Raw genomic sequence first — 12,379 nt, 5'->3', positions numbered from 1 at the left:
TGTGTATTGTGCAGTCAGTCACTGGACACGCAGAGGAGAGAGGAGAGGAAAACAGAGAGAGGAGCTGCTGCCCTGAGACACCGAGGGAAACGTGTGGGGGGGGGAGAAGAAGGAAGGAGGAAGGGTAGGGGAGAGGAAGAATGTTAGAGAGAGAGGAGAGGAAGGTGGGAGGGATAGAGAGACACAGAGAAAGAGCTTTAAAATAGCTGCTGGCTTCAGTAGTGCAGAGATTAAGGCTGCCCTGTATCGCCTTTGTTCTGCTGTTGCAGATTTGTGCTCAGAAGTGTTTCTAGACACATGAGTTCCTCTTTTTCTCTGTGCAGCGAAGAGTGAGAAATGAGCAGGGACACTGCCGGAGTTAGTCTGGTTGAAATGCGGGTGGCATTTTAGACATAGAGAGGGAGGCGGAGGGGGGGTGGCTGTGAATAGGACAGAGCTGCAAAGCTGTGAGCTGTCAAAAGGAGGAGACAACAGTTAAAGAGGGTTGTGTTTGCAGTTGGGGGGGGGGGTGCATTCAGTGACAAGAAGAAGGGAAGGTGGATGTGCTGCTGATGCTCAGAGTAACTTCACAATATTTCACCCCAGCAGATTTGATTCCTGCGTCGGCGGTGGTGTGGGTGCAGGGCAGGCGGGCACCCTGCCACGACTTGAACTAACGGAATGGGGTCTGACAGTATGACGAGTGCCTCGCAGCGCCCCGCGTGATAGAGTTGCAACAGCTGACTGCTGCGTTTGACCCACTTACAGCTCACACAGAAGGGGTCAAAATGGCCTTGATTATCTCTCTCTCTCTGAGTCGCGCTGACCTACTTGAGGCGGCGTTTTCCGCGAGACTCTTGGCAGTTTATCACACCCACTCCCCTCGCTCTCTCTCCGTGCCACACAGCACAACCAGCCGGGGCTCACGCACAGATTCCCTCCCATGTGTAGTAATTCACTGGTATCAGATCAGTGATTCGGTGCTTATCACGGTCTAATCGTGTCTGGTGGTGCACCTTTTTTTAAAGAGGAGCAACAGGTTTATACTGCATTGAGATGCTAATGCACCTGTTCAACTTAAAGGAATAGTTCATCAAATCTCATTTTCAATCTTGTGTCTAATTGACTAATGGGAACAACAATTTCTGAAATTGGTCCAGTGTTGAGAGATAACGCTGTAACCGGCAGCCAGGAAAGAAGCTGCGAGGTCAAGTGTGCAGCGTCAATGTAACGTTACGTTCACTAAAAGTGCTTGTTTTTGCCACTGATGGGCTCAGATTGTTATTATAAGTGTCTGACAACATTATGGAAAGGACCCTACAGAGAAATAAACCGTTTTCTTACCTTTCGCTTGATCAGGTCTGTTTGTTATTGTGTCCAATTCTCAGGAGAAGTCTTGAAATCTGAATATCCGTATACTCTGGCTCAAATAAATACAGGCGGCCATCAAATTCAAAGACCTCATTCACATTGTGGAAATCATTTAAATATTCAGCCATGACATTGAAAATCTTTTAGATAACACTAAGCTACGCTTTCTGTACTCCAACACAACAAACTCTGCCCGACTGGCACTCGCGTTTCCACTGTGGATGTATTCCACTATTCTACCGTCGTCTTCCAGCAACACGTCACCTCGGCAGATTTCAGAACGAGACTCCTTGAGCGAGACTCTTTCCATAATGTCAGACACTTCGATAACAATCTGAACCTGTCATGGCAAAAAACAGCGCTTTTAGTGGACGTAAATGATGGTGCCAGCTTGCCCCAATAAGATTACATTGACAGTTGCAGCGTTCTCCCTCAATACTGGACCAATTTCCGAAATTGTTGTTCCTATTAGTCAGTTAGACACAAAAACATGGGAAAATAGGATGAAAAATACTGAAGTTACCCTTTAAGAGAGACACTCAGGTGTCATTTCTTTCTCCTCTTGACTTAACTTGAGCATTACATGTTTGTTGGCATGTTGGTTTCTTTATTGTTCACTTTGCTTTTCTCTCCACTAAGACGGGTTTTGTTCAGCTGAACAGTAAAGTCCTGGTTTGGGCAATTATTCAATTCTTTTTTCCCCCTAAAATGTGTGTGTGGGACAGCTCCCAACATGCTAAGACAAGAGAGGTTTTGCAACAGGCGGTGTTGTTAAAGAGACGTCTGGCTATAGCTGCACAGCACTCCACACGTCCCAACTATTCATTACTGTTGTTTTGTCAGCTCCGATGAATCTCTTGTTCTCTGTACGATTTCACCGAGGTGTGAAATTACGCTGACCTTCTTCTTTGAAGTTTTTTTTTCTGCGATAAAGTCACAAATCCAAATAACAGCAATTTGCATGCAGAAGCAGTTGATACTATTTGTGTATTTGCAGATCATGCAGGCTGTTTACATGGGGGTTTTAATGAAAGAACATCCAGCCTTAAGTAATTACAGGATGTGTGATCATCCAATCAAACCCCAAATAGGATTTTGATCACTTTTGATATTGAATCATCCATCGATCAGAAGAAGAAGGTGGCAGCAATAGTACCAGCCAATCAGTGTAGTGGATTGTGAATTATGATTATTTTAGGTCAATGAACTCCAGATAGTTTGTTTCAGTGGAGGTTAGTTTGGAAAACCAGTGATGTTTGGTGAAAGCACAACAACTTTTGGTGAAATAAATAGTCATATATTTGTCTTACCTGTACTTATTCGTCACAAAAATGGGACAAAGTGTGATGTGATCTTGGAGAATTTTGATACTCAGAGTTTTTAAGTTGCATTGAAATGCCAGGCGTAACCGTAGGTAGAGTTTCCTCCTCGGGGAACACAAGCGCATCCGCCTACTTGTTATTCTCACTGTAAGTCCTGTAAAGAACAAACAACAGCGACCAGAAGCAGACTCCAGTGGGTGCACTGTTATTTGATCTTGATTTATGATCAATCCCATAGGTGGAGAGTAGTCGTACATTTGGTGTGGATCAGGTGTCAACTCTTAACCTGATCGGTATCTACAGCAGAGTGAGTGAGTAATGTTGTTCAGAAAGCAGTGAAAAGATGCTTTAAGGAGTCAGATAAGAGAGAACTGCGTCCTTAACCGGTGAAGAACCAGAAAATGAGGCTTGGCCGACGCTAAATCCGCCCATTAAAGAGGCATTTAGTAATCTATGACCTTTATCGACCTCTATATAGGTGAACAGCGGAGATTTAAACTGCATCAATAATTCCTCTTCCACACGTCTATGGCACAATCCACAACCCCCCCTGCACACACAAACAATACTTATAAATCATTGTCTAATTCGGATCAAACCTCTTTAACTGCTCGGATAAAGAGCTACGTATTCAATCAATACTAATAGAGAAGAGTAGGCTCATTGATTAGCAGATATGGTGATTAGATGTATCACCGGGGAAAACAATAACTAATAATAATAATAATGATATTATTTTTTTTTTTTTTTAGGTTTATATCATTCTGTAGCTTTCCAGTGGTGTTCCTTATGTATTCAAATCCGAACATTAAAATTTGATTAAAGTATGTTTTATTGTCAAAATGCTCCAAAGCTCTTCTAAAAACGTTTTTCCACGTAACCTCACATAGGTTTCTGCATAATGACGATGCTACATGTACAGTATATATACATCCTTATAGTCAGTGTATTAACGTTACATACAGTAACTTTGAGGCGTACCGGCACAGAAGCTAAGCAATGTACTACTTAGTTCAGATCCAAAAGTCACACAATAGCACAAACAAACTAACCGATCGAGGCAGCAACTCCCGTGATCTGTGAGGTAAAATTATTGTTTTTGTGAATGGAGTCTGGTGGCTTTGAAGAGAGCGATATAACGGCTTCAGTTCCCCGTCGGAAATGGCCGTCTGATGGCGAGGTAAAGCGGCTGTGGATGGTCAGACGGACCTTTTCCGACGGGGAACTGAAGTCGTTATATCGCTCTATTCAAAGCCACCAGACTACATTCACAAAAACAGTAGTTTTACCTAACAGACCGCGGGGAGTATACATACAACCCCAGTCCAAAAAATCTAAACTAACCATTTTTAGTTATTTCCAAACTTATGCACGTAACGTCACTGCTTTTAGTGGGAATGAAAAAGAACGCAGATGATTAATTTACATTTTTTTGCAATTCCGTCCATAATTTTTTCTCATTTGAAGTATAGTATGTTCAATCATTCTCTCCTCTCCTTAGTAGGTCAATGACTCCGTCACCTCATAGGTTTGTGTTTGAATAAGGGAGCGACTCATTAATCAAATGTCTTGTCATTTACTGAATATCTTAGACATGTGTGTAAAGTCCAGTAAAATGTAAAATTTGAACCCTACAGAAACCAACTGCTGCAGGAGGTGTCAGTCTGACTCAGGTACTTACTGTTTGTCGCACAGGAAACTCATGCACATTGGCTGAATCCAACCAACCATCCTCATCACCACAGTCCTTACATTATGTCCTCACACTGGGCCGTGTCGACATACTGTACGTGGAATGACATCAGATGTGCTTTTTTCTTCTTTTTTTTTTTGGTTGGTTCATTTAGAAAAAGCTCCATGGCTGCTGTTGTGTTGTCTGTCGGAGTTTTACAGTATGAAGCATGTCACACATGTTGTTTTTATCATCCTGCCTGCGTTCACAGTTCACACTTGTGTTCTCGGCTGTTCATTGAAGCCATTAACAACCTAAGTTTATGCCTTGTTCTTTCTGGTGGTTTGTATGTTAATTAAACACACTACACACTTTGGTTAGTAAGAGTTGTGAACAGAGCTTTTACATCAGAATAATGTCATGAAACTTTAATGATTGCTCTAAGGAAACTGGGACAACAAGCATAAAGGAGAATATAGCAAATTAGATGTTAGATACAGTAAACGTGTGCAACAGCATTTCTGTACTGGGCAGGGTTATTATAGTAAAATAAGCAGTAAATAAGCAGAAACGTATTATTAGTGAACTGAAAATAAATAAAAACTATATCCTTTAAGAAAAATTAAAACTAAACTGAAACGATAGCACCTTAAAAAACGAACAAAAATAAAATAAAAATGAACGTAAATTCACTTCAGTTTTAGTTTTTTAGCTATAATATATCACTACCAAAAAAAGGAGACAGCATGAATTTCCATCAAGTCTCGTAACATTGAACCACAGAAACTGAACGCAAATGCTTCACTAAAGTAGCGCAACAATTTTACATTATGGCCATTTCTACACAGTTCTCCAACCATGTATTTTGTATCTATATGTAGCTACATACTTCTGAAACATACCTGGCGCTAACAAAAACAAACTAAAACTTATATAAAACTAAATATATAAAAACTGAAACTAAACGAAAACTAGCAAAAACACTCTGAAAATGAACCAAAACTAAAATTAAATCGGAAAAGTCAAAACAAAAATAAAATAAAAATCCAAAATTGCTATACTTGGTACTGGGACACATATAGAAGGGCAAAATGAAATGGTATTATGTGTATATGATTATTTGTATGTGGACAAAATACCAGAAACTTAACTTAGACAATAAGAATGTATAAAATGAAACTGAAAAAAAAAAACATTTTAAAAAAGACAACTACAGTGTGAAATTCATTATTTATTGCAGTATAAAATGTATTTTAAAATTATTAAAATATTAATAGAAATGCAAGAATTCAATTTGAAGCAATTGGATGAATATGTGACAATAAAAAATGCACATTATTTGCCAAATGTAGTGATTTTTTAAATCATGCCTGAGGCCATATGTACTATATGTACAGAAAGGTTTGTTTAAAATGGATACGGTTTGAGTTTCATTGTTTCCATTTGCCCCGAGTGTTTATCACGAGGAAGCTTTTTATCCAAATGCTCCTCTGTTGCACATATGGATGACTCTAATGAGCCTGGAGGGGTGCCGGGACCCGACCCAGGCTCCTCCAGTGTCGGCTCCTACTGTACCTCTAAAGGGAGGCCCTGACCCCAGGCCCACTGTGAAAAGGTCGCAGGTGAATCAGCCACCAGTGTATGCCGCCGCGACACCGCCGGCCCTGCCCAGCACCCCGAGGTGGGCACTAGCCCGGGCACATCTGCTCCGTGCCTAATTAGTATCATTGTGGACGAGGGCTTAAGGCCGGGCCTTCGATAATAGCAGCCTGTTGCTCGGGGAAACAGTCTGGCTCCTGTAAGCAGCTTCTTTGCGGGTCTGCTCATCTGATAATCTGCTGCAGAAGTACACGCTTAAAAACACAGTCGGCCTCACTGGGCAGTGTGTCAGGTGAAAGGGTCGTCAGTTAGTTGGGTTTAGTGAAGATTTGTCTTATCCAAGCAAAACGTGATTGTCTTGTGTCACACAAAGATTTAGCTTCATCTTTTACTAGTCAATAAAAGTGCTTTTTCCCTTTTTTAAAGGCAGTATTTTTTGCAAGTTTTAGCTCCTTATTTACAAATCATGTATGCATGATATTTTTTGCTGACTGTTTTCAAACGCATGCTGTACTGATTTTTTGTAATATTATTTCCATTAATTTCCACTCATTTCTGCACAGTATGAAAATCAGTTAACAGCGAACTCTTGGGACTTTGGTTGAGTAATTAACAGTAAATCATATTAATCACATAATAAAGTGTATTCATATTGCACTTTTAAAACCTCCAGAAAAGCAACAGAAAACAAGAAAATTAGTAAAACTTGAAAATTAAAAATGAGGAAATGATCAGAGGTGGGACCAAGTCTCAAGTCTTTGCACTCAAGTCCCAAGTCCTAAACTTTGAGTTTTGAGTCCGAAACAAGTCATAATGCGCTCTTAACCAAATATAATGTAATTTTAACAACAGAATAATAATATATTCAATTTACAAAAATCATGAATGCTTTCTAAACTTTGTATTTTGTTTTTATTTATTTTTTTAAAACAAGTGCGACTGAACTTTATCATAAAAAAGTAGAATTGATTCATGGCATACTTTTTAATTAACATCCTTTTTTAAGCTTTGCACTTGGACGGAAGGTCTTTTCGAGTCAAAAGGCTCAAGTACAAGTAAAGTCATGAGTCGCTGGTGTTAAAGTCCAAGTCGAGCTGCAAGTCAAAGACAAAACAGATTTTGTGATAAAGTCATCAAATTACTCGACTACGTGGTAATACAGTCCCAACTTTTCAATAAAAGCTGCACTTTAATTGCATTTCAACGCTATGATAATGTGACAAAGAAAGCTCACTTGATGTTTGCTGTGATGTGTTACACAACTCCAGCAAGTTTATAGAGTCTCTTTTATAGAGTTTATTTTCATACGGTACAAAATTAAATGAACGGTTGCATGAAACTGAAATACACCAAAACACAATAGCATGCTTTGCAAAATGGTTAGCTGTTAAGTATAAATATGATTTTTAGTAAACGTTTTAAAACATGCAAAACCACTGTTATGGCTGTTTGAGGAAACTTGACCTCAGACACTTTTAACACACTGTGGACAGATTTTAGCTCCTGAATTAAGACATACGGATGTAGGTTTGCTCCCAATCAGCTTACTGCAGCGACACACAGTAACAGATTGAAGATTGAATGTTGGTTTGGCTTTAATGCACAAGGAATTAATTCTCACCAGGGGGCGAAGGAACGCTATAGATTTCCACCTCCGTGCTTTACTGGGACCCTGAATGGCGTGCCCTGTTTTTAATGAAGAGATTTGTTGCATGTGCCAGAAGAGATTATCATTTAAAACACTGGCCTGCTTAGGCGAAGGTTTGGTTTGTGTGTAACCATGACCAGTCAGAGCGATGAGATCTGCATAAATCATCTTGAGATCGTGGCGCGTATTGTATCATGTTCCAGTTCAGTTAGAGCCAAGTGGATTTCTTTATAGATACACACTATAATCTTTATCTTGAATCTGTGAACACAGATTTTATTTAATTGTTTTATTGTTGACATTTTTATTTGCATTTTCTGATGGACGGAATATGGATTACCGGCACGGAAGTTAAGCAATGTGGACGCCACGTTAGTTCAGATTTAAACATCACACAATAACACAAACAAACTAACCGATCGATGTAGCGGTAGACCAACAACTCACGTGTTCTGCGAGGTAAAATTACTGTTTTTGTGAATGGAGTCTGGTAGCTTTGAAGACATGTCTTATTGTTGACATTTTTATTTAGAAATCCTGCATTTTTTACATGTAAATAGATAGAAATTTGCCTCGAAAAAGCTGGATACTGAGTTCTTACGACAGCAGGAGTGGGAAGTTAAGAGGAATAAGGGACAGCTTTTCTATCGGTCAGTGAGGTTTTTGATGTTGCGACAAAGAACGCAGGATGTCAAAACACAGCAACCCAGAAATCTGCCGCATTTTCTTCTTCTCCTCATGCCGCTTGGCCTCCACATGGCCACACATGCTTGTGGCCTCACTAAAACCTTTTTGGCACGAATCCAAGCGTCCCCCCCTCCCCACGTTCCCTTCGCCGGATGGACATGGCACGACATTGCGGCCATGTGGCCAGCAGGAGGCTGTATTTAAGCCGGGGCAGCTCTGAAATGGGCCATAAAACCTAGCCAGCAAGTCTGGCTCCCCATGAGGCAACGGGCCTAAGTACTCATTGACAAGACTCCAACATCACTGACTTCCCAGAGAGAGAGAGAGAGAGAGAGAGAGAGAGAGGAAATAATGCAAGAAAAAAAAAAGGCAGCAGACAAAGATGAGGTGCAGACAGGAGGCGGTTGTCTGGCCTATATAGACGGGCTGTTTTATAACCATTAGCGCTTTCAATCCACAATATGTAGCTGCTTCCTCATACTTTTCCACAGCTGCACACTCACTGTCATTATGTTTTTTTCTTTAATTTGTCTTGCAGCTCATTTTCACTTAATGAAACAGCTCCTTGACTGCATATGTTTAAGGGGGACCTCAGGGGAAATATGTCACATTTTGATGCCACATGGCAGCCATGACATTCACATGTTCCCACTTCACACATCCTCCATCAGCTTTCTGAAAACATCACTCACCCTGAAATTAAAGTCTTAAGTAACTGAGCTAATGAAGTCAGTTTACAGACTCGGCTTTTTACGAGTTCGCGCTCGCTTCCGTGCGCCGAAGTGTTGCGGAGCTGAGAGGGTGACCGGAGAGGTAAAATATGTGTTTAAAGGCGATCCACCTGTGAGATTCGATCTAACTCATGGGTTGTCACGGGTTGACAGGTGCGTAACCTGTTATACCCCGCTCTTCAAAAAGACCACATGATGGATGAGTCGCTTCCATTTCATTATCAAATTGGCATTGATGAATAATTGGTGGCATCTGTGAGAAGACAAAAGAGAGGTTTGATGGCTGCCAGGCGGGCATCCGTGGCTCTGTGGCGTGGAGTGCCGCGAGGCGAGAGAGCGAGATGATTTACGATCCAGCCGGTAGTTTATAGTTTGGCAACCGGGTGTAAGCAATGTCATAGCAACCACTTATTCGTGCAGTTTTCCGTATATTACGAGGTAAATCCCAGAATTTTACAGTTCCGGGAAAGCCTATAAGCGAGGAATTCTTTGGCTGAAACTAAACATGGCTGTTTTGCATGGCCTCTTGGGCGCTCTCAGTAACCAGGGATACTAGGGCTCCCTAGACTCTCTCTTATTTTAATTGACTTTGGCCTGCAGGAGGCTTGTGTCCATTCAAACCTTTCTGGGCAGAGAGAGAGAGGGAGAGAGAAGGGAGGGAGGAACTGAATGTGAATAGAGCTCCCTCAGAAACTAAAGAGTGCAGCCCACTAGAGCCGTTCTTGTTAGTTTGCTCGTGGTCTTTGTTCTCCTTTCAGCCCTTCTGGCTAAATGTCTTCAAACAAGCCGTTTGGGGGTTGTGATTCTCTCCGACAGGTTTATAGCGAAAAGATTGGACTTATGGTTAGTGTGGGAATAAGTGAGGAAGTGTGATGTGACGACTGGATGTTTGTGTGGACGTTCGTGACCAAGTGGGACGACGCCAGGTGGGAGTCCAGGGTTGACAAGGGAGCAGGTGTCTATTAGATACCGAGCAGAGAGGGAGGGGGGTCTTGGCATCTGCCTCACCTGCTGCCTCCCCCACAGTCCACCCTGCCAGGAAAACGCAGGGAAAGAGGGAGGGAGGACAGGAAACAAGATGAAGAGTAGAGAAAAATTGTTTTGGAGGAGGCAGCAACCTTTTTAATAGAAGCCATTTATGTCATGTTTGTGGGGTTATCCTCTCCCACAGGTTGCTCGTGCAGCACCTGGTAGTCACTGTTCATCGTGGTGGGGTTTGCTGCTGTTTTAAAGGGTCACCCAAGTTACAAAAACACGTTTATTTTACTTCTGCCTCCACCCTATGATACAATGGAGGTGAATGGAACATGTTGTCAACAGTTTTTATAGGGATCATTCCTTTGGTAAGATGGATTTATAGGTGATGCGAGGGTGATAACTGTCGATAGCTGGAGTATGTGTTTTGATTTATACTGCTGCTCCACTGCAACAGTAGACAGATTTATCGTTAATAAGCCTAGAGCTGACCATTCAAAGCTTCGACCGTTACCATGGTAATCGGCCTCTGAATCAGTATTTGAATGCTTCGTTTTTGTTCGTTTCTTTATTATAATAGCCCATGAAATAAGGAATAGTCCCACAACATTATTCATATTCAACATTAATTATTATTAGTTATTCTCAGACGGATATCGCTGTTTGTTGTGTGTAGAGGTGAATGTGTGTACAGTAGTGCGGCAGCGTGCACTGAAACTGGAGGAGATGGAGAACGATGGACAGAAGAACCTGTTAGCCTGCTGAGTTGCGCAGCAGATACCTTCGAATATTTCTTAGCGAAGCTTACTGTCACTGTGTTTACATTCTTTCAGTTACTGTGTTATGAGTGACGTTGGGAACGTCTGCCTTGTTTCTTGACTAAAAAGACTGCTGAGCCTTTTCTTTCAACTTGCTTCATGTTGTATTCACTCTCAACTATCTTTACCGGCATCAGAAACTTGAACACACAAGCAGCCCAAAGTGACCAGTCACAGTTCTTGCTGTTCTCATACACCGTTCATAGCTATACCTACGAAAAGTAATGCACTGGAATTCGTATATAATCCACCAAATCAATTTGTATGTATTCCACGTAATTGTGAACCAGGAAGTATAAAGAGCGACAAACGGTGCGTAGGGAGGAGGTTGAGGTAGATGGGTGGGTCGAAAAACACCTTACTTTTGCCCAGGAGACCGGTGTTCGTACCCCGTGTGAAACCAGAAGTCAACGTTGATTTATTTGTCACATAACTTCCGTACTTAAAGGTCCAGTGTGTAGGTTCTGGCGATATCTAGCGGTGAGGTGTAGAGATTGCAACCAACTGAAGCCTCTCCTGTGTGTTGGAGAGCTACGGTGGCCGTCAAGAAAACGTGAAAGGCTCATAGAGCCATTTGGAGCAGAGCCAGTGCGTAGAGTGTGTGTACGTGGGAAGTGAGTTGTGAAGAAGAGAGAGAGAGAGCGGCGGCAACGGGAGCGAGTAACGTTATCGACTCCGGCCCAAGCAGGAAAAGTTAACAGTGTTTGTTTTTTTTCCGTTCTGGACTACTGTAGAAACATGGTGGACTACTGGATAAAAACGGCTCATTCTAAGGTAACGAAAACACAATCATTCTTAGATTAAACACTAAAGAAAACATACTTATTAATATTATATTCCATTTCTGCCAATAGATCCACCTAATTGTCACACACTGTTTCTTTAAGTTACGCCACTTCCTGAGTTACTTTAACCCACGATCTTTTCCTAAACCTAACTGAGTTGTTTCCTGTGAAGACCGTTTGCATGAAACAAGCGTAAATTGACACGTGTTGCTGGATGTTATACGTCATACGTTGTATAAGGATATGTTTACGCCATGTAGTTACATTTTTGAGGAGGTGCATGTCGGCTACGGAGCCTACGCACAGGCTGTAGCTCCATTGAAGACTGTTCAACAAAACTGTTTAAATTTTAGTAAAAATGACTTTGTTTCTGGAAAGACACATTCCTTGATTTTTGTCTTTAATAAATTGAATTTTGAGCAGCACCAATGAAATTCTGTTCACTTCCATTGTATCTGGGTAGAGACAGAAACTTGGGCGAACCACAATGGCTAGACAGCGTGTAATTTGGGTGAACTGACCCTTTAATCTAGAGGCGTTTTTTCTTTTTGGTAGAGCAAAAGGAGGCAGAATCAAGGTATTTAATCAGCACAGTTTATCTCTGCGCCTCCTGTCTGAGTGTGTGGTGAAAGTCAGGGTGGGGGGAGCATTATCATTGGAAAGAGCATTGAACAACTGTCAGGGATGCAGTCCGTGTCGTTTGTCATGTCTCCCCGGGGCTTTATGACAGAGAGAGACGGTGGAAAGCTGGAGGCTGCAGGGCCCAGCCACCGAACCACCCATCTAGTCCCA

The 12,379-nt window shown here is 41.7% G+C and overlaps 1 protein-coding gene across 10 annotated transcripts in view; it reads left to right on the top strand.

Annotated features, from left to right (window-relative positions):
• The window catches only part of LOC119479220 (zinc finger MIZ domain-containing protein 1-like), a 133,093-nt gene that overhangs the window by 105,908 nt on the left and 14,806 nt on the right, over window positions 1–12,379 (top strand). For 5 of the 10 annotated variants that reach the window (XM_037754578.1, XM_037754576.1, XM_037754577.1 and 2 more), the window contains one exon: window positions 4,310–4,345. The exons of the other annotated variants lie outside the window; for them this stretch is intronic. In XM_037754578.1, coding sequence (XP_037610506.1) covers window positions 4,310–4,345 — 36 coding nt within the window. The remainder of the gene's footprint in view (window positions 1–4,309; window positions 4,346–12,379) is intronic. 10 annotated transcript variants of the gene reach the window in all.

Source organism: Sebastes umbrosus, chromosome 20 (genome assembly GCF_015220745.1).
Source record: "Sebastes umbrosus isolate fSebUmb1 chromosome 20, fSebUmb1.pri, whole genome shotgun sequence".
NCBI lineage: Eukaryota > Metazoa > Chordata > Actinopteri > Perciformes > Sebastidae > Sebastes > Sebastes umbrosus.
This window is presented reverse-complemented; position numbering and strand designations above follow the sequence as displayed.